We start from the raw sequence: 19,130 nt of genomic DNA, 5'->3' as shown, positions 1-19,130 counted from the left end.
GATAGCGACGGGGTAGCAGCTTTTGTTGACATTCAACATGACCGCCAACCGGCGGGCGCAACTCCTTGATGTCCGCTTGTCGCTGTTAAGCACCCGGATCGTTGGTCTGATTGGTTGAAGGACTATCCAATTGCGCCCGGAGGAATTGCAAATGAAGCTTGCTTAAACCCACTCTCAGTTACAACTGAGAAGGGTCTGGTGTCAACCAGGCTAGAATGGATCCCCAAGAAGCCAGATATTTTGAGCCAGAAGTGTGGCCATTATTGTTACTGCATCTTAACGCACTTCAGTTCACGGCTTTAGCTCAATGAAGACATCAGATTTGCGATAATATGTGCCTGGAGATCAGAAAACTGTGATCTATGTTTTTTACAGTACCCCTAGTCTGGATAGTCTGGATGAACAACCCAGAGCTTTTTTTCTCCTATCCTGGAATGTATCTGTGGAGGAGCCAGACCTTACTCTGTAGCACTGTGGAGATAGGTCTGGCAATGAGAGACTGCAGTACCCCAGAAGCCCATTTAGTGTACAGTATGTGTTTTACTAGTACTCCATTTGTTTTTTTACACTTATGTCCAACTTAGTATTTCTAAAAACCAGGTAAAAACGAATCCATAGTATATATATAGTATAGTAATCTTTCAGTCTACCTGTGATGAGCCTTGGTCTTTTCTTCTGTCCGTCAAGTCAGGCGCTCCATTCTGAACCTCCATCTCCTCCTCACATGGCCCCCCTGAAGACACAAGGTATGGCATGAAGAGATAAAATTCCCAACTATTGCTGTCAGTTTTTGTCTAGGTTTAAATGCATCTCTTCTCACATTTCAAATGTCTCAATTTGTCTAGAGAGAGAGAGAGAGAGAGAGAGAGAGAGAGAGAGAGAGAAGAGAGAGAGAGTTGCATGAGACATTCCCTATGCAAAACTACACAGGTGATGTCATGGCAGCTTGTGATTGGATGATGCAAGCAGACAAGGGTAAGAGTGTGTGTGAACCTTTATTTAGGCCGATGTTTCTCCTCGCATTTTATGAAGAATGGAAACATTCGGCTTTATAGGCAGCAGTGAGTATAAGTACAAAAAAATCCATTCATCGCAAATTGTAAAATAAAAGCCCCTTTTAGGCAAATAATGCTGTTATACAAATATCCGGAGATGTGCTTTATTCAAACTAACAATGAAGGGGTGCCAAATGAAGGCAGTAAAATAGAAGGTACATATTTACATAATGACATACACTGGTAAATGCAGCATAATCTGCACAACACTTGAATGAAGACACGGCCAATATGAGTACATTATGTTTTGATGCTGTCACTATCACTATGGATTCAATTGAATTATTTGAATCCTAAATTGTACATGTTTTCACTGGCTCTTAAATGTGTTGTTAGTGATTATTGATTCCAAAAAAAGATTCAAGGTGCAAATTATAGAGGCACATTTTAAAATGTTAACAAGTAACAAAGCTATAAAATCTGATTTGTCCAGATGTATTAGAGTCATGATTTTGGAAACCAGTTTTTGGTGCATGTTAATATGGCGCCAGGCAGGCGTGTGACACACTAAGAGGCCACCATGCCAGAAATATCTAAGGCCCATGGACAGAAATAGTGCTTAGGTACCCAGAAGCATTCTAGAAATATTTCACTCTGTCACTCATGTTTAAAAATCAACTGAACCATGTTATCACATTGTGATTAAATCTATTTTTGAGTGAGTGAGTTGACACATTTGGTAAAAAAATAAATAAAAATAAACAACCCTGCTACGATATCGTAATTTGCATGGTAGTACATTTTCACTCAGCTGACAAGCACTCCCTTTGCTGAAGCAGATCATTTACCATTCACTCACTGCAGCAGCAGCAGCAGCAAGAGACACAACAGGTGTGCCTGGAGACTTTTATTTCACGAGATTGCTAGAGGGCCCATCTGTTTGCAGTATTTGGCATGCCACCGTCTATTTACAGGGCAGCCGGTAAACAAGAACACAGCATGGAGGAGGATTTCAGATAGCTGTAGGACGAATCTATTTAACATTGCTTAATGACTATTTAGCAAAGAGCAATATTTGTATGTGAAATTAATATCACTGAATGTATCTACCCGTCCATTCATGTTTTGAGGCAACCACACCCGACTGTGGTTTGTGTACTTCCAAAGTTTGGGATAGACGTAAACCTGTCACCAGTCCATAATTTGCCCTATATAGAGCACTTTCTTCAACTAAAATGTTAAAGCTCCGATATCCAGATCCAGATCCGGTATCAGTTGGGTTCAGTGGATCAGCTAAATTCTACGATCAATCTTTTACGACCTATTTTAAGACAAACGGATGATGTAAACTGATTAAAGAGGCATCAATAAAGAAAGATTATTGGATATTTAAAATTGTAAATAGGACGACAAATGATCTCTCGTACAGAGTGGAAAGAGTTAGAATCAGAAATTCTTCAGGACCCACATCCACCCTTCTAAAGATGTATATAATGCATTGTTTGATAAAAAATACTTCAATATAACACGGTATGTACCTACAAGGCCGAAACATAACAACAGACCCCTACATTAGGAATTGGGGGAGAAAGTACATAACGTCCTATCCAGGCCATTAAGAGCAGCGGAAAGTTCAAGAACAATTTACCATATTCAACGTGTACTCCAAAGGAAATTATTGAAACTTTAAAACAATTCTACATGAATTTATATACATCAGAATTACCAGAGGACTTCATCATGATAGTTACATTTTTATACTATACTGAGTTGCAAAAGAAGGACCAGTAAGAACAGAAGTGCTCCCAAAACGTCTTAACTTCCTTACAATCTAATAAATCTCCTAGTACTTCAAACTCAAAGCCTCCCTGAGTCATTCTCTTGGCTATAATTACTGTAATTCCTGTTAAAATGCTCTTCCTTTCGGCCCATTTTTGAATTCAGACTATAAATTGAACACTCAACTTCTAGCTAACAGACCAAGCCACTACTTTTCAAAACTGATAAATCAAGACCAGATTGGCTTTATTTTTGATCCTCTGCCAGAAATCTGTGCCGGCTCTTCAACATCATCCACTTGGCACGTTCCAGCCATGCGTGGCTGTTACTCTTGATGGCTTTTGACAGGCTTGAGTGGTCTTATCTGTTCAGGGCCTTGGCTAAGTTAGGGTTTGGGTCAACATGATTTATATGTAAAAAACCTCAAGACAGAATTATTACCAATGGTCAAATGTCAACTCCTGACCCCCCCCAACCCTGAGTAGATCCAGCAGACAACCCATTGTCTCCTGGGCTCTTCGTCCTAGCAATTAAACCTCTGGTACTTCTTCTAACTGATGATATCATTTTTTATATAACTAATCCATACAATTCCCTTGCCAAATTACAAACTTTCTTGATGGATCTTGTTGGGGCAATCTCAGGCTATAAAGTGAATTGCGTTAGAGTATTATCCCATTAACACATTTTCTTTTCAAATTTTGATTACACTGAGTATCAATAACCTAGCCCATTTAAATGGTCCTCAAAAAAGGGCTCCAAAGTGGTTGCAAATAATCTTAGAAATGTGTACAAACTTAATTACCCTGCATTGGTTAGTAAAATAGAAGAGGACTTTCATAGGCTTTCCAGTCTGTATCCATTCCAGCACCCCAGAGTTTCTTCAAAACTCTTAATATAATGTACTGTACATATTAGAGAATACTAAGTTTTCATCAGCAGGTTAAAGGTTGCATTGATTTTATGAAACAAAACTGCTAATACAAAGAAACAGGTTGCATGTCCTGGATAAGAGACAGATAACAAGTACTTGGAGAGAGTATATCGTACAGTCTCAAGCCAACATTCGTTTCCCCCCAAACACAAGATGTAGATAGATGAAAAGCGAGGGGAGAAAACTCTGTCTCTGAATAGTTCCCCCTCTGTTCAGAAATTTTAAGAATGAGTAGAAACTGAATCTGTTAAGCATTAAGAGCCACAAGACCACCTGACTCACAGAAAGACCAAAGGCAGATGAAAAGCTGGAATAACTAAAAAGGGAAGGAGGGAGGATGTTTGTGAGAGAATAGCGTGCTTGTTTTGGGTAACCATCCACATTTAGCCAATTTCAAATTATAGGTTTGAAACTGGAACATGAAATCACGTACTGTACAAGACGACGGCCTATAGAATACTCCTTACGGTATGCATTGAGCTCTTGAGCAAAGCTGCTATTAATGCAGCAGCAACAAAACACATGGGGCATGTCAAACAAGTACAGTCTGCAAACATTTACAGTGTTATTCAGTGAGAACACACACTAGATTGAAGGTTTTTGTCTTAATTTTATATGTCAGTCTTTTCCCATAATTTCCAGGATTTCTGGCAATAAATTAGGTTTGATTTTAAACGCAGAGCTGCAAATAATGAACGATAAAATGGTGTTTATTCAAATTGTCTGATGGTATTATGTGCGGATACGTTCTATTATGTGTTACTTTTAGTAAGTAGGCTATGTTTTATTGTTTTAAGCTTGCGTGGGAGTAGAACAATGTGTACTAACTCTGAGGTCTTAATACATCTGCGTGGGTACATGGGACTGTATGACTTATTCACAGTCCTGACCTGAAGGCTTCAGATTTTGGAGAGAAATTCTAGGAAATATCAGTATCTTAATTCCTAGTATTCATCCCTAGTCCCAAGGGTTGATAAGCTCTAAACTCTGTAGTGATATTTTTTTATATTTTGTCTTATTCACATGAATTTGTGAATGGGCTGTATTTTAATAGCGCCTTTCTAGTCGTAACGATCGCTCAAAGCGCTTTTCCATAGCACAGGAACCATTCGCACACACTCATACACTGTGGCTGGCAGCATTGGGGGCAATTCAGGGTTCAGTGTCTCGCCCGAGGAAGCTTCGACATGTGACTGCAGGGCAGAGCCAGGGATCGAACCACTACCCTTCCGATTGGTGGGCCGACCGCTCTACCGCCTGAGCCACAGCCGCCACCGATTGGAAAGCTAGAGTGTTTTTGCAGACAACATGCACAGACTACAAATGTGTCTGTGCATGTTTGAAAACTCAGAGTCAGATTCATCTTAAAACTTCCACTTGTCTCTGTAGATAATTTTCATTCAGTCAGCTAGTAGGACGAACGCTGAGACAAAATGATCCACTGTCGTCTGGCCTCAACATCCACTCATGTAACATCGTGGTGTAAACAACTCCATGAGATTTAAATACCGGGGGCTCCCCACTCGTCAGCAGAACTAAAAAAAGACCCTCGGATGAGCAACGACAACACCTTCAAGTCGACTATTTCAGTCCAGTGGATTGTTCCTCCTGTCTCGACGTGCTGTTTCCTGTTATTTTCCTTTCAGGTCAGACAGCTTTTGGGATGAGTGTTCATTTTGTTATGACATTTACCTCAGTTTGCGCTACATACAGAAAACCCACATTCATACGCTAACGTCCGTCTAGAATTCACTTTGCGTTCAGTCTGATGTGGTGAAAACCAGCATGCGTGCTTGCTCAACATGCCAGGAGGAAATCATTTAGTTATGCTGAGAGTCTAACATCAAGTATATTGCTTCCCAACGGTCACATAGATACTTACACAACCAACCACTCTAAAACAATCTGCGTATCGCAGGCAGAACATTTCCAAAAGCGTCTCTGATCCATCACATATTGTTTTGATTTTACCGGCCCGCAGCCATGAACAAAGCACACCATGGGGAATAATCTGAAACATTTGGGTTTTCATCTGAGGCCTGATTTAGCCTGAATAGCTGCTGCAGCCTGATGACTTCTCTGATGAACATGCATTTTGACGTGATGTAGTGAAGTCTTAACTGGTTTTCATTCGGCTTTGGCTCATAATATTTACTCAACAGATTAAAAACGCCATGGAAACTTTCACATGAACTACAAAAGACAAATAAAAGAGTACTCGCCAGGTTTCCACAAAGATATTTGCATGTGAGCTCATGCATAATTGGCAAAATGTCAGCAAGACTTGCACAGTTTTCTTAAGCGCTGCCATATACTGTAGGTTCCAATAAAGGTAATGGCGTGAACAGTAAAAAGGATGGATAAATCTGCGTTTTATTTCAACTACAGAAATGTTGAAGGGGAGGAGGTAGTCAAGAAAGAGCTCTGTGTAACACACCATGTGTTACTGTTTGATATGAAAACCACCTGTGCTGAAATCTGGTTCTCAAGGCTGCCGGGCAGGGTGACCTTGACAGTTTCCTCCCCTCTTTCAAACACACACCCATATTAACACGGACACGTCTCTCTTCTCTCGACATCAGTGTTTGTCTTCCTGATTATGTGCAGGGCAAAAAAAAAAAAAAAAGAGCGAATACTTTTGGGAAAAATAGAGACTTCGTGGCTAGAGCTATACACTCCTAACAGATGATTCAAAATGCAACATAGCAGAGAAAGACAGCTACACAGCTTTTTATAGTGTTGGAAAAAATGATCAGGATACAAACAACTTTTAATAATACATTGCGTCCAGTGGTATCGTGTAGGAAAATGTTTTGATGTCACCAAGCGAGTCAGACACACGAAGCGTGGGACACGGAGCCTGTTAGCTGTTATTTTGACATCAAATAGAGACGAGACAAACCTACACACAGGGTCTCGAGGATAATTATATACTCAAATAAACTTATGGTCATTGAATAGTTATCATTCAAATACGGCGGTCAGTACGAACAAATAAAAGGTTGCTCCCAGAGGAGGCCACACGACAACAAGAGTCGTGCAACGCTCCACTGTAGCTTTTTAACAGACGTGCTGTTCTCACACACTGTTAACGTCTTTTCAACTATCTAACTGATAAAAAAAATTTTGTTGGATATTGGATGTGAAAAGAAGGAAATGGTTCTAATGTTGCGCTTTAGATGTGTGTGAATTTAATTTAAGTAATTTATATAGTTCTATTTTATAGTGATCCATTATCTGTTAAATTTTTTTCTATGTTCTATTAAAGAAAAGATAGAAAATAAATATTTGTCTGTGCTGTAAAGTGGTTCAAAAAAATGAAATCGGAATCGGCTAAAAATCGGTTCATTCTGGCGAAGAGCCCATTCAAGCCCATTTCCAATATCCCCAAAATCGAGGCACCAATCACAACCGCTGAGGTGGGCTTTACACCAATCACAACAGTTGAGGCGGGCTTTACGCGACGACGATAGCGCAGCAACATTTACATTCAACATGACGGCTACCGAAGCGCAGCGTCACCCGGATCGGTGGTCTGATTGGTTGAAGGACTATCCAATTGTGCCCAGAGGTATTTGAGCGGCGTCCATTGGTGACGCCCCTTTGGAAATGAACTGTCAATGAACCTTTCCCAGACCCGCTTTCAGTTACGACTGAGAAGGGTCTGGTGTCAACCAGGCTAATCGGCTGGCCTAACTCAAAGAAAATCGCAATCGGAATCGGCCTAGAAAGTTGTACTCGGTGCATCTCTACTTTCTGTGGCTGTTTCACAGTCCAGTGAAGACATTATGCCCCCTGAACTGATAGATATATAGTTTTGTATGGTCATTCAACTACAGAGTGTACATATGAACGAAATCTCATTCCACTGGCTCATAAATACTGCTTTAACAAAAAAAGGGGGACTGACAACCTCAGCCTGGCATTAGGGCATAGTGAACACAGTGGTGCCTGCCTGTAACAGAGGAAGTCTAACGTTAACCCGTACCGCGACGGCTTCAAAAGGAGTTTGAAAGCGGCATTAATATTATTATTATGATTGCACATATTGAATGGCAGCATATAATGAAAAACTGTTATTGCACGTTTAAGAAAAACAGATACTGTTATAAGTTATGACTGTGATGGAGGGTTAAATGTGAGAAACAATGAAAGAAATGTTGACATATGGGAGCACTTCAGAAAACAAAGAGGATTCGTCCTAGACGATTTAACTTCCCCCAGCCAAGCCAGTATTGGGGAATTTAAACAAATATTTGAAATTGTTGAACCAATAAAGAAAGTACTTAATACACGCACGGGTAATATTTACTTTCGTTTTCATGAATTTGATTTATAGCTTGTTTTCGTACACTTAAATGACCCACAGAGACCCTGTACAAATGTTTTCTGGTGCTGTGTTCACATCACTGATGTGTGTTTCGACAAAGTTGCAAAAACAGGCGTTATGACAGACTGAAACACAAAACTAATTTCTCATTTGAAAGTCAAACTAAGGTTGGACAATTCAAATATATACTGTAAAGAGATGTGTAAAGATTACAACCAGTAGAGTGAAGAATTAATTGTGATACAAATCTTAAACAGACCGACATACTGTACATTTCACTTGTTTGACGTCAGACGTTACTACGCATTCTTTGTTTATTTATTTGAAGAGATTTATTTCTATTTATTTAGTTATTTTGATATGGAATTTGTTTTAAAAATGTAATTATTATTATTATTTATTTTATTTAAGATAAAATCTTTTTTTTAATTGCTAATAAAGTTGCAAAACTGGCGTTATGATAGACTGAAACACAAAAATAATTTCTCATTTAAAATTGTAACTAAGGTTGGACAATTCAACAATATACTGTAAAGAGATATACATTTTTTTTGTAACGTCCGTTACATTCAAGCCATTACCAAATGAGATGCTAAAAAGCTAATTAAGACTATCAGCTCCACACAACTCTCTCTGGATTTCTCAGCATGGCTGTGTTCAGGAGATTGGTGTCGTCTGTGGAGGAGGGGTCACGGAAGGCTTGTGTCATGTGGACGCGCCGACAGTTTCGATGAATTTCTCAGCAGAAACTACGCACCATAGCTTTAAGAAATTAACGGAAAAACAACCGCTACGTCAAATTCAAGATGAAAAACAATATAAAACTGATAACGAGAAAACAGAATGCTCTCTGTCCTGCTCTAAATTTCAATGCGCAAAGCGCAGACAAACCAAAAAGGTCGTTCGATTTTCATAAAGACAAACGACAACAATGATATTGGCATTCAAAAGAGTCTGGTTGTGTGTGTATCTCTCTCTCTCTCTCTCTCTCTCTCTCTCTCGTTAGCTAAATCATTTCAAGGAACAGGAAACTCAGGCATAATGAGTGTCTGTTGTGAACACTGTATCGTTTGCCCCTCCTTGGCCTATTCACTGAACAGCTCACACACAGGCGCGCCCAAAGAAAAAGGAAACAGAAACAAATACAAAATGAAACGTAGAAAGGTATGCAGGTCCAAACTGAAGTGCTCTCTCTCTGACTCATCAACATTACACCCGCTCTACGCTGTCACAAGACAAACAACGCTGTGCCTGACGTCTGGCTCAGTTCACTAAATGTTTTCTATTTATTTGCATGTTTCTGATATCTTAGACCTTACTTCACGTGAGTTGCAGAAACGTTTTACGGTTTGAAAGATTATCTGTCAGAGCTGCAATAACTGTGATTACTAATGTGACGAAAATAATCTGGACTCAAGGTCCACTTACTAGCTTTTTTTCTCAGGGCTTTTGACTGTCGTCATTGGACCAAACTCACAGGCAAATGTTCAAATCTTGTAAAGTAGAGCAACGATGAAGATGATTTAGATGCAGTTGAAACCCCCCCCCCCCCCGAGACAAAGCATGAATATATTTTCAAACTACCATTTCCAAAAAAAATTTAATTAAATTAAATAATTTTAAGGCTTATTCTATCAGACTTTTGAGAGCAATAAACACATAAGAACGTGTGTGTTCGTCATAAGAAATATGGAAAATATGTAGATTGAGTTCTTCCACAGAGGGTTTTTTTTCTTTAAAAAAAATTAAATAAATTGTTTGTTTGTTAGAGGAACACAGCTTTAGGGTGAGTTTTCCGTTCAACGGCACACGGGTTGGCTATGACATCGAAGACGTTCCACTCTCAGGATTGTTCAGGTGGCGCCGGAAATTCTACCGGATGTCCGTCACATTCCTCTTTCTTTGTGTTGGCGTTCTAACCTCCGGTGGATTTGTGAGGACTATGGTTAACTGCTCCTCAGATCTCTGCAGGGTAAATCCAGACAGCTAGCTAGACTATCTGTCCAATCGGAGTTTTCTCTCACACGACTAAAACTACTTTTGAACGTACACATGTTCCACCAAAACAAGCTCCTTCCCGAGGCTATTTTGCTTCAAAATGCGCAATGACACACAACAACATACTTTGCATTATTCTTTTGATATATTTTGAATTTTCATCTGTTTTTTCCTTCACATAGGCTAATTAAAAGGTATTTCCACCGGAAATGAATGCATAAGTGTGTCAGAATGCAGGAAATGAAGTCTTTGACGCTCAAATTTTCCTGGGGGAGGACATCCAGACCCCCCCCCCACTATGATATGGCCCCCCATTCTGGCCCATACATATACAGTACAGTATACCCACTACAATACATTAGACTACACACTGACCCCAGACCCTCCTCCGCAGCGCCGTGGCAGAAGGTCTGGCTATGCGAGACTAACTATGACAAGACACCAATGTCCATGGAAGATAATTTCCCCGTTACTATGACAGGCTTCCTGTTCATTCTACCGCTTACTGCCCAACTACTCACCAAAGCTATAAATCATTTGAAACAAAATATAGATTTCTTTTTTTATGATTTACAATAACTTTGTCAACAAATGAATCCTGTAGGATTGCTTGTTTTTTCAAGAGAGTGCGTGTGCTGCTGCGGATGCTGCTGATTAAAAACAAACAAACGGATAGAAACGCACTTAAACAAACAACGCCAGCCAGGAAAAGCCAACAGAACGAAGAAAAAAAACATGGAGATTAAACTCTTATCGTCTCTTATCGTCATGTCTGCAGAAATTAGTAAGGTGGTTAAACAACGGTCCAAACTACTGGGACACAATGGGGGAAGTGCGAGAGCTGAAACTGGCAATCAAGGAGAAGGACAAACGAATGAATGATCTGGAGCGACGCGTCGATGATCTGGAGCAATACTCTCGGACAGGGGGAGTTACTCATAAGTGGTCTTGCAACAGGACGTCCAACTTATGCCGGCGCTGCAACGGGAGAGAAAGGAGAGGACGCCGAGCCGAGTGCACAATACTCGCTGGGAAAAGAGAGAGGTGGTCCACGCTCTTTCAAAGTAAAGATATGGAACTGCAAGCCCATGCGATCCCAGAAACTGAGCTGGTAATTGTAATACGTTTCACCAACAGAAAGGCCTTAACAGAATTACCCGAGGCAGGGCAGGAAGCCGCGCGGGTCAGATGTACTGTATTTCTAAAACGACCATCTGACCAAAAAGAATGCCGACATAGCAAAGGCAGGCACAGATCTTGAAAAAAAAAAAAACAGAACGAACATACAAGCCACTTGGAATGCAAAGTGTGGATTAAGTTGAATGGATCTCCAGCGGAAGCAAGAAACATCATGGTAAGAGAACTCAATTAATTAGACAAAAGTAGATGATGAGTCAGTGCTGGTTTGACTGATTAGTGAGCTATGAAGTCAAAGGGAAAGACACTCTAAAAGGGTTAGGCACTAACCCTAATACTAGAGACCATTGCTTGTGTTCCCTAGTAATATTTGACATTGAATAATGGACATTCGACATTTTGAGATGAATGGAAATGAATCAAACATTTGAAGAGAATGTGTACCATGAAAGTTTAGAACTGAGAAGATCTGGCTACACTGAACATAAGTTAAGAAATGGAGAGAGAGAGAGATAAAGATCCTGAGTAGGGCTGGGCAATGTATCGATATTATCTCGCTATCGTGATATGTGTCTAGATATCGTCTTAGATTTTGGATATTGTAATATCTTAATATGACAAAAGTGGTGTCTTTTCCTGGTTTTACGAGCTGCATTACAGTAAAGTGATGTCATTTTCTAAACCTACCAGACTGTTCCAGCTGTTCTATTATTTGCCTTTACCCACTTAGTCATTATATTCACATAACTGATCATTATTAATCACAAAACATTTGTGAAAGCACCAATAGTAGGCCTGTCGCAATATGCAATAAATCAATTAATCGCATGATAAATAAAAATGAGCTCGATGATTTTTAAATGGAAATTAACGCGGCCGGAAAGAATTCCGTTTTATTTATTGTTTTTGGTTGTGTTTGGTTTTTATTCCGGTGCATTTTTTGTTAACAGAGACTGAGGGTCCATTTTATTTATTGTTTTTGGTTGTTTTGTTCATTTATTGGGGATATTTCAAATGTCTTCCAGTTCCAGTGTTAAATATTCTTTAGAAATAAAAGTTGTACCTGGTGTACCTGCATTATTATGCCATTATCATTATATTAGATGAAAATGGTCTCAGAAGACAATATTATCATTTATCGTAATCATTTCTGGAACAATTTATCGTCCAGTAAAATTTGTTATCGTGACAGGCCTAGCCAATAGTCAACACTACAATATAATTGCAATATCGATATTGAAGTATTTGGTAAAAAATATTGTGATATCGCCGAGCCCTAATCCTGAGAATATTTTTTTTCTACAATTTACAAATCCAGCGCAAATATTATACTGATGACCAATTTAATGTTAAGGGGGAAAAAATGGATGGAGCAGTATCCATAATACATTTCAACAGCAGGGAGCCTAAATTCAAACTTCTCAGAGATCCAAGCGTGAAGCTCACTCAGTTGACATTTTTAAATCTAGACTGAAAACCCACTTCTACTCATTATACTAGAGGCAACCATAGCACGCCATCATTACTGCTTTAATGCTGTCAATTGTTTTGTTGTTTTTGTCTGTTATTTCTGTGTTCCTTTAGTTGTAAAGTGCACTGAGACCATGTCTAATGGTGATTTTACACTTGAAATACATTTGATTAATTGATAGATGTGCAGCAAAATTTAAAAAAAATCCAATTGAGTTTATTTATGAAAGGGCACAGTGCAAATTAATAAAACGCATGATTTTGCATGGGTTAAAAATGCCACAATTAGCCAAAAGGCTATTGCTACTGTTGTCCCCTGACCTCAATGTTAAAAAATAAATTAAATAAAAGGCTTGTTAAAATACAAAGAAACAAAAAGAAAGATAACACAAGCAAAACAAAACTTGGCACAAAACAGCACAGAAGCAGAAAGATTAGCAACAAGACAAGACACAACACAAGAAGCAAAAAGATAAACAGAGATGATCGAGCTGTAAAGTTTGAAATAGAGGGATATGAGAGGTAGAAAAAGAAAAGGGAGGGGGGAGTTGCTCTGTACATAGCAGATTTGTCAGTTACTTGTTAAAGTGGTTTCTCTTTGCCAGACCTTCCTCCACGGCGCTGCGGAGGAGGGTCTGGCTAGTCCACACAGCATTCTGGGATGGGAGAAAAACGTCATTTTTTATGAAAGAAATTTGGGTTTAGGGCGCCTGGGTAGCTCAGCTGGTAGAGTGCACGCCCAAATACAGGAGGTTTAGTCCTCGACGCAGCGGCCGCGGGTTCGACTCCAACCTGCGGCCCTTTGCCGCACGTCATCCCCACTCTCTCTCACCCCTTTCATGTCTTCAGCTGTCCTATAAATCAAGGCCTAAAATGCCCAAAAAAACAAGACATTGGAGGACGCTCATCGACATTTTTCAGCATTTTCTGACATTTTATAGACTAAACAACTTAATTGATTCCTCGAGAAAATAATCGACAGATTATTCAACAATTAAAACAATCATTAGTTGTAGCCCTACATGAGAGTTATCATCTATTGTTATCTAAAGAAGATTAGATGAAGTGCGCGAACATTATCGTGGACATGAATAAAAAGTTATGCCTCATTACCAGCAAATAATTCTGATGAAAATATCAAAAACTGGACATGCTGTCCTCATGTGGGAATGGTTATGTTCTCGCAACTGAAGGTTAAGGCTGTTAGTGACAGGTCGTGTCAATCATAACAGAGACCTTTTGAATTCTGGAACTGATCATATGCTCTAACTAAATGATATTTTACTTTTTAAAAACCAAAGTCATATTTGTAGTCTCCTTCAGCTTATCATTTCCTCTTTTGCACTCCCATTACAGAGGTTTGATACTTTTATTTCAGGATATAATGCTTGTTTCGTAAGTGTCAATGGGATAAGGCCGGGTGATAGGAGTTTCAGAATTACCCCAGGAAATGATTTAGTAGACACACTCATTCAATAAAAGGCATTCAGTGTGTGAGATAGAAACTCTGCTCTTGTTAATTTTTAGTTCATAAAAGTGCATTAGGCTATATTTTTATGATTTTAGTGGTTTCTGGGAAGATGGCCCACTTTTGCTGTAAAACTGTGGGAAATCCTGAAGTCATTTATAACTAGGGATGCACCGATCCGACTTTTTCAGTCCCGATACCGATTCCGATGCCTGGGCTTTGTGTATCTGTCGATACCCAATACCGATCCGATACCGTTGTTGAATTAATAATACACTGTATACCTTCCACCTTCTACCTTCCTTCCAACATGTGGAAGAGACTAAAAAGGCACCAGACCTTCCTAACTAAACATGACTTTCCTAACTAAGACAAAATAACATAGATGTAATGTATTGAATTCTTATTTATTTGTACACTCAACTCTTCCAGAATGTGACACATGTGCGACAGAGGGGGAAAAAACTAACAAAACTGGATCGGCCCGTGGATCTGTTCATTTTTCTAATCCCCGATCCAGCTATTTTGTCAATATCGGGACCGATATCCGATCTTAATATCGGATCAGTGCACCCCTATTTATAACAACATTGTTCCTTACAAGAGAGTAGCTTTTCAAAGGTTTTAGCCGAGATTGGCATGGGGTACTTTCCATAAAATCTCTCAATGCAAATTAAACCAGCTATTAGGCTAACTGAAATAAAACCATGCCAATCTCTAGGTGAAGGGTATGTGATGATGGGGGGGTATGGTGAAGGGTATGTGATGATGTGGGGGGTATGGTGAAGGGTATGTGATGATGAGGGGGTATGGTGAAGGGTATGTGATGATGTGGGGGTATGGTGAAGAGTATGTGATGATGGGGGGCTATTTTAATTCCAAAGGCCAAGGGAACTTTATCAGGATGCATAGTATTCTGGATCCATGAAATAACTGGCCTTTAAAAATAAACCTCTGCCTGCCTCTATGGGAATTTAACATAGGGGTGTACTTACTTATGCCCCCTGTATTTTAAGGAAGAACATTTATTTATTTACGATACATTATTCATTCACAAAGGAAATTGGTGTCCTTAAAGGTTGGATTTTTCCTCATTTTTTGAATTAAGGCATTAAGATCAATTTCCAAAAGATAATTTTTTTTATTCCTCTTTTTAGTCAACTTTAGTCATGGGTGTCCTAATTTTTTCACATGACTGTATCTTTCCTAATACTCACTTTAATAATCCGCTTTATAGTGTTTTTGTGGCACTCGACAGATTTAGTCTTGGACATAGGATACTGTATCAACAGCACAGAAAACAATGCTTATGTAATGTTAACTTTTGGTTTGGCGGAGCAATCAATGAACTTTCGTTCAACCTTCCTTACAAAAAGTTATTTTTGAACCATGTTTTACCAAACGAGAGACTTAAAGTTGCAGCTGTGGTCCAACCAGTTTCTGAACATTCTTGTGGGGTGTTGAACAACTCATTTGCCAGTCAAATGCCTTTGGTTGGGTTTATGACACGCTGCCAGCTCAGTCTAAACATTTCAAACGCCGGCACAGGTTAGCTCTCCTCAAATAGATTATTTTTGTAAATCAAACACAAAGATACACAAACAACAACAGCAGCCCAAAACTAGATATGCTGCAAAATAAAGGGCTAAAACAGAAATATGCAAGGGGATGGCAAACTAATAAAAGAAGTCCACTAACGCGAGCAGACGCCTCTTTCCTGGTCTTCAATAGTATCAGGTCTTGTATGGAAGTCTGTTTAACTTTTCAATAGAACCGTATGTCACTAAGCGCTGCCCTGCATGGTTGGAGTAAGAGCTTACTACAAAGATGGCTAGTTAGGGTTAGGGTTGAGGTTAGTGCAAAAGATGGATGCTAGGGGTTGGTACTAACAAAGATCCTTTACACTAAAGATAGCGCATTTCAAGCATGGCCAATGGTATGACACGGTACACCCTTCCTGTCTCCTAAAAAGGCGTGGACTTGTTTGAACGTGTAGTGAACGTCATGTGGATGAATGAAAAGTTAAATTTGCATAATTTATTAATATTTATATTTAGATGTTTACACAGCTAAAAGACATATTTAGCATCACGGAGATTGGTTTTGTTAGGGCATTCACGAACGTTAGCCGACGTTAGCGTCTCCGTGTTGCCAGATCTCGCGAGAGTTCGGTCCTGAGACAGAAACGGGTCTCAAACAAAGTTCATTTTCTCCTGATGTGTCCGTCTGAAATATGCCATTTTAGCGTCAGAATGTTCTGGAGATACGTGGCTTGTGAGATATGGGTCCAATATCTACTTTGGTGACTATGGGGCGAAAGGATCGCTCATAATCTGTGGTCACGTTCACTTCTCCCATTGTAATCAACACACTCGGACTTGCCGCTTGCTTTTACACAAAGCTTTCATTCACTGTCACCCAGAATTTGTTATAACCACTTCATACGCAACAACACAATATGATATGCTTTCTGTGTCCTATAGTCTAAATATAGACCCACTTAGAGTTGGGCAATATATCGATAGTATATCGATATCGTGATATGAGACTGGATATCTTCTTAGATTTTGGATATCGTAATATCGTTATATGGCATAAGTGTTGTCTTTTCCTGGTTTTAAAGGCTGCATTACAGTAAAGTGATGTCATTTTCTGAACTTACCAGACTGTTGTAACTGTTCTATTATTTGCCTTTACCCACTTAGTCATTATATCCACATTACTGTAAATACATTAAATATTTTGTGAAAGCACCAATAGTCAACACTACAATATCGTTGCGGTATCGATATCGAGGTATTTTTGTCAAAAATATCATATTTGATTTTCTCCATATCGCCCAGCCCTATGATGATAATTAGGCAAAATTCAAAAACTATAAAAAAGCCACAAAATGTAACCGGCATTCATTCATATTAGCCACTTCAGCATAGAAGTTAGCTTTAAGATGCATTTAACTATCAGCAAACAGGCTCAAAATAGAACTTACATAAGCCTATGCGTGCCAATTGTAATGTTTTTTACCCATACGTCTAACGTTATTTAGAGGCTGTGGAATGTATTATTTCAGCATGGCGTTATCAGTGCTATTGCAGGCTGTGAAATGAAATTATTAATTACAGCTGAACTCCGCATAACATAACTTAACAACCTGCGGCACTAACTTGCCTGGGAAACCGACAGTTGTCGACGGCTGCCTGGCAGAGTTTTACTCACCGCCTCCTAAGCCCAGCAACCGGCAGATATCTCTGGTGAACTTCATCAGGTTTTACCGTGCAGCATTATCGGCACACACTCCGAATAAAAGTGAAACTGTCACACCAGACACGACGACAAGTCTCCAGGCTTCATTTACTGCTGACACCTCGCCGGTGAGGCTGCCGGTTCATGTGAAATTTCGCCCGCTGACCCACCTCCTCCTCTGCCCGTCCAGTCACCTCCACCGTGGACGCTGTGGCTACATACACGACTTCCGGTAGTCACTTACAACAATAAAACGATGACGGTTCTCTACTTTTTTACTTATTTTCTACATATATTTTTCTTTGTATATGCACCTCTGGTATTGACTATTTGTATATGTACATACTGGCGATGTACCTATGTTCTTTACTAAATAAAAAAAAATAAAAAAATAAACGATGACGGGCAGAATTCGAAGAAGACTTCCGGTTGCAACCATTAAAATATTAACTCTCATTATAGTTATGTTATTGTATAGCCTATGGATTATTTGTATTAACAACTGGTTTAGGATTTAGTGAGTAAATGCAAAACAAAACATAATTACCAATTAAATGTCTCTTTTCTAAATTAAAAACGTTCCTGGTCTCCTATGTCTGCTCATTGATTCATTTCTCTACTGCATTTTGTCTATATGTAATTTGATTTGATCCCTTAGTTTGCTATAGTTTTCTATTAATGAGCTGAAATGTAATTGACAAGTGTGTCATTAAGTTGGCTATAACTTTTTTATAAACTTCAGTTAGGGCCTAATTGGAATTGATTAGTCAGTTTAGGAGCAGGTAGGCCTAAACTAGATGCAAACATTTTAAATATGGCTACATGTAAACTTAATATATCAAACATAAACTTTCCAATAATTAAAATATAATTTATTTTGTGTGTAAATATTTTAGAAATGTAAAAGAAAGCTCAAGGTCCAAACATCTTCTGCCGCAGGCTAAAAACACAATATCTTCTGACTCTACTTAGCTTAGAAGATGATGGTTACATGTATTTTTTTATGCAATTACATGTGGCCCTTTGTTGTTTGGCTTATTTGAACCTAATTTAGTAATTAACTATGTGATTCTTGCTGTTCTCAGTTTGCGCCTCCATTGTTGAATGCACTTTTTGGAAGTTGCTTATAGGGCTTATAAACTGTTTCAGAACGTTGTCTCTATTTAGGGAGAAATCCACCAATCTGCCAAGAAAGGAAAAATATGCTGAACAGCAGACTGTAAGACATCTGGTATTTCCTGGCAAGATGACTCACTTAGAAATGGAGCGCAGTGGTCTCTGGTCTGGATGAAATGGATTTTTGTGGGTACAGATAAGATGAATTGCAAGAAACATGCACAAGGAATGCACACTGCACTTGTCCACTGGGTGGTATTACAGCACTGTCACAGAGGTCAATGTGAATAATGTATTCATTTCTTAGTTGTCACATACACCCAGTAGAATGTAGTAACAATTCAATTACTGCTTTTAACCCATCCTATGTATTAGGAGCAGTGGACAGCTATACATACAGCATCCGGGGAGCAACTTGGGGTTCAGTGTCTTGCTCAGGGACACTTTGACATGACAGAAATGAAGGATACTTGCTTTACCCCAAGAGACAGATCTGCTACTACTACACATTGCATAATTTATTCAAATAGGCTAGAGGCTTTCAGTGCAAACTACTTTCTTTTTTAATTGTTAAGGACAATAAGATTAAGGTCCAAATTAGGCTCAAGACTTATTACCTTGTGGTCTGCCAACTGCATGTGGGACTGACGCCCACGCACA

General features: G+C 39.2%; 1 protein-coding gene across 3 annotated transcripts in view; it reads right to left on the bottom strand.

Moving 5' to 3' along the window:
- LOC120559363 (tetratricopeptide repeat protein 31-like) overlaps positions 1 to 17,556 on the bottom strand; it is a 38,991-nt gene extending 21,435 nt beyond the window's left edge. For 2 of the 3 annotated variants that reach the window (XM_039801030.1, XM_039801038.1), the window contains exons 1-2: positions 17,328 to 17,556; positions 651 to 733 (exon numbers count right to left, since the gene is read on the bottom strand). In XM_039801030.1, coding sequence (XP_039656964.1) covers positions 651 to 733; positions 17,328 to 17,373 — 129 coding nt within the window. In that variant the 5' untranslated portion in view covers positions 17,374 to 17,556. Of the gene's footprint in view, positions 1 to 650; positions 734 to 17,279 lie in introns of all 3 variants that reach the window. The other variant, XM_039801047.1, reaches the window with a different exon arrangement.
- Positions 17,557 to 19,130: the final 1,574 nt, after the last annotated feature.

This window comes from Perca fluviatilis, chromosome 1 (genome assembly GCF_010015445.1).
Source record: "Perca fluviatilis chromosome 1, GENO_Pfluv_1.0, whole genome shotgun sequence".
Taxonomy (NCBI): domain Eukaryota; kingdom Metazoa; phylum Chordata; class Actinopteri; order Perciformes; family Percidae; genus Perca; species Perca fluviatilis.
Note: the sequence above shows the minus strand (reverse complement) of the source record. Positions and strands in the feature narration are given on the sequence as shown.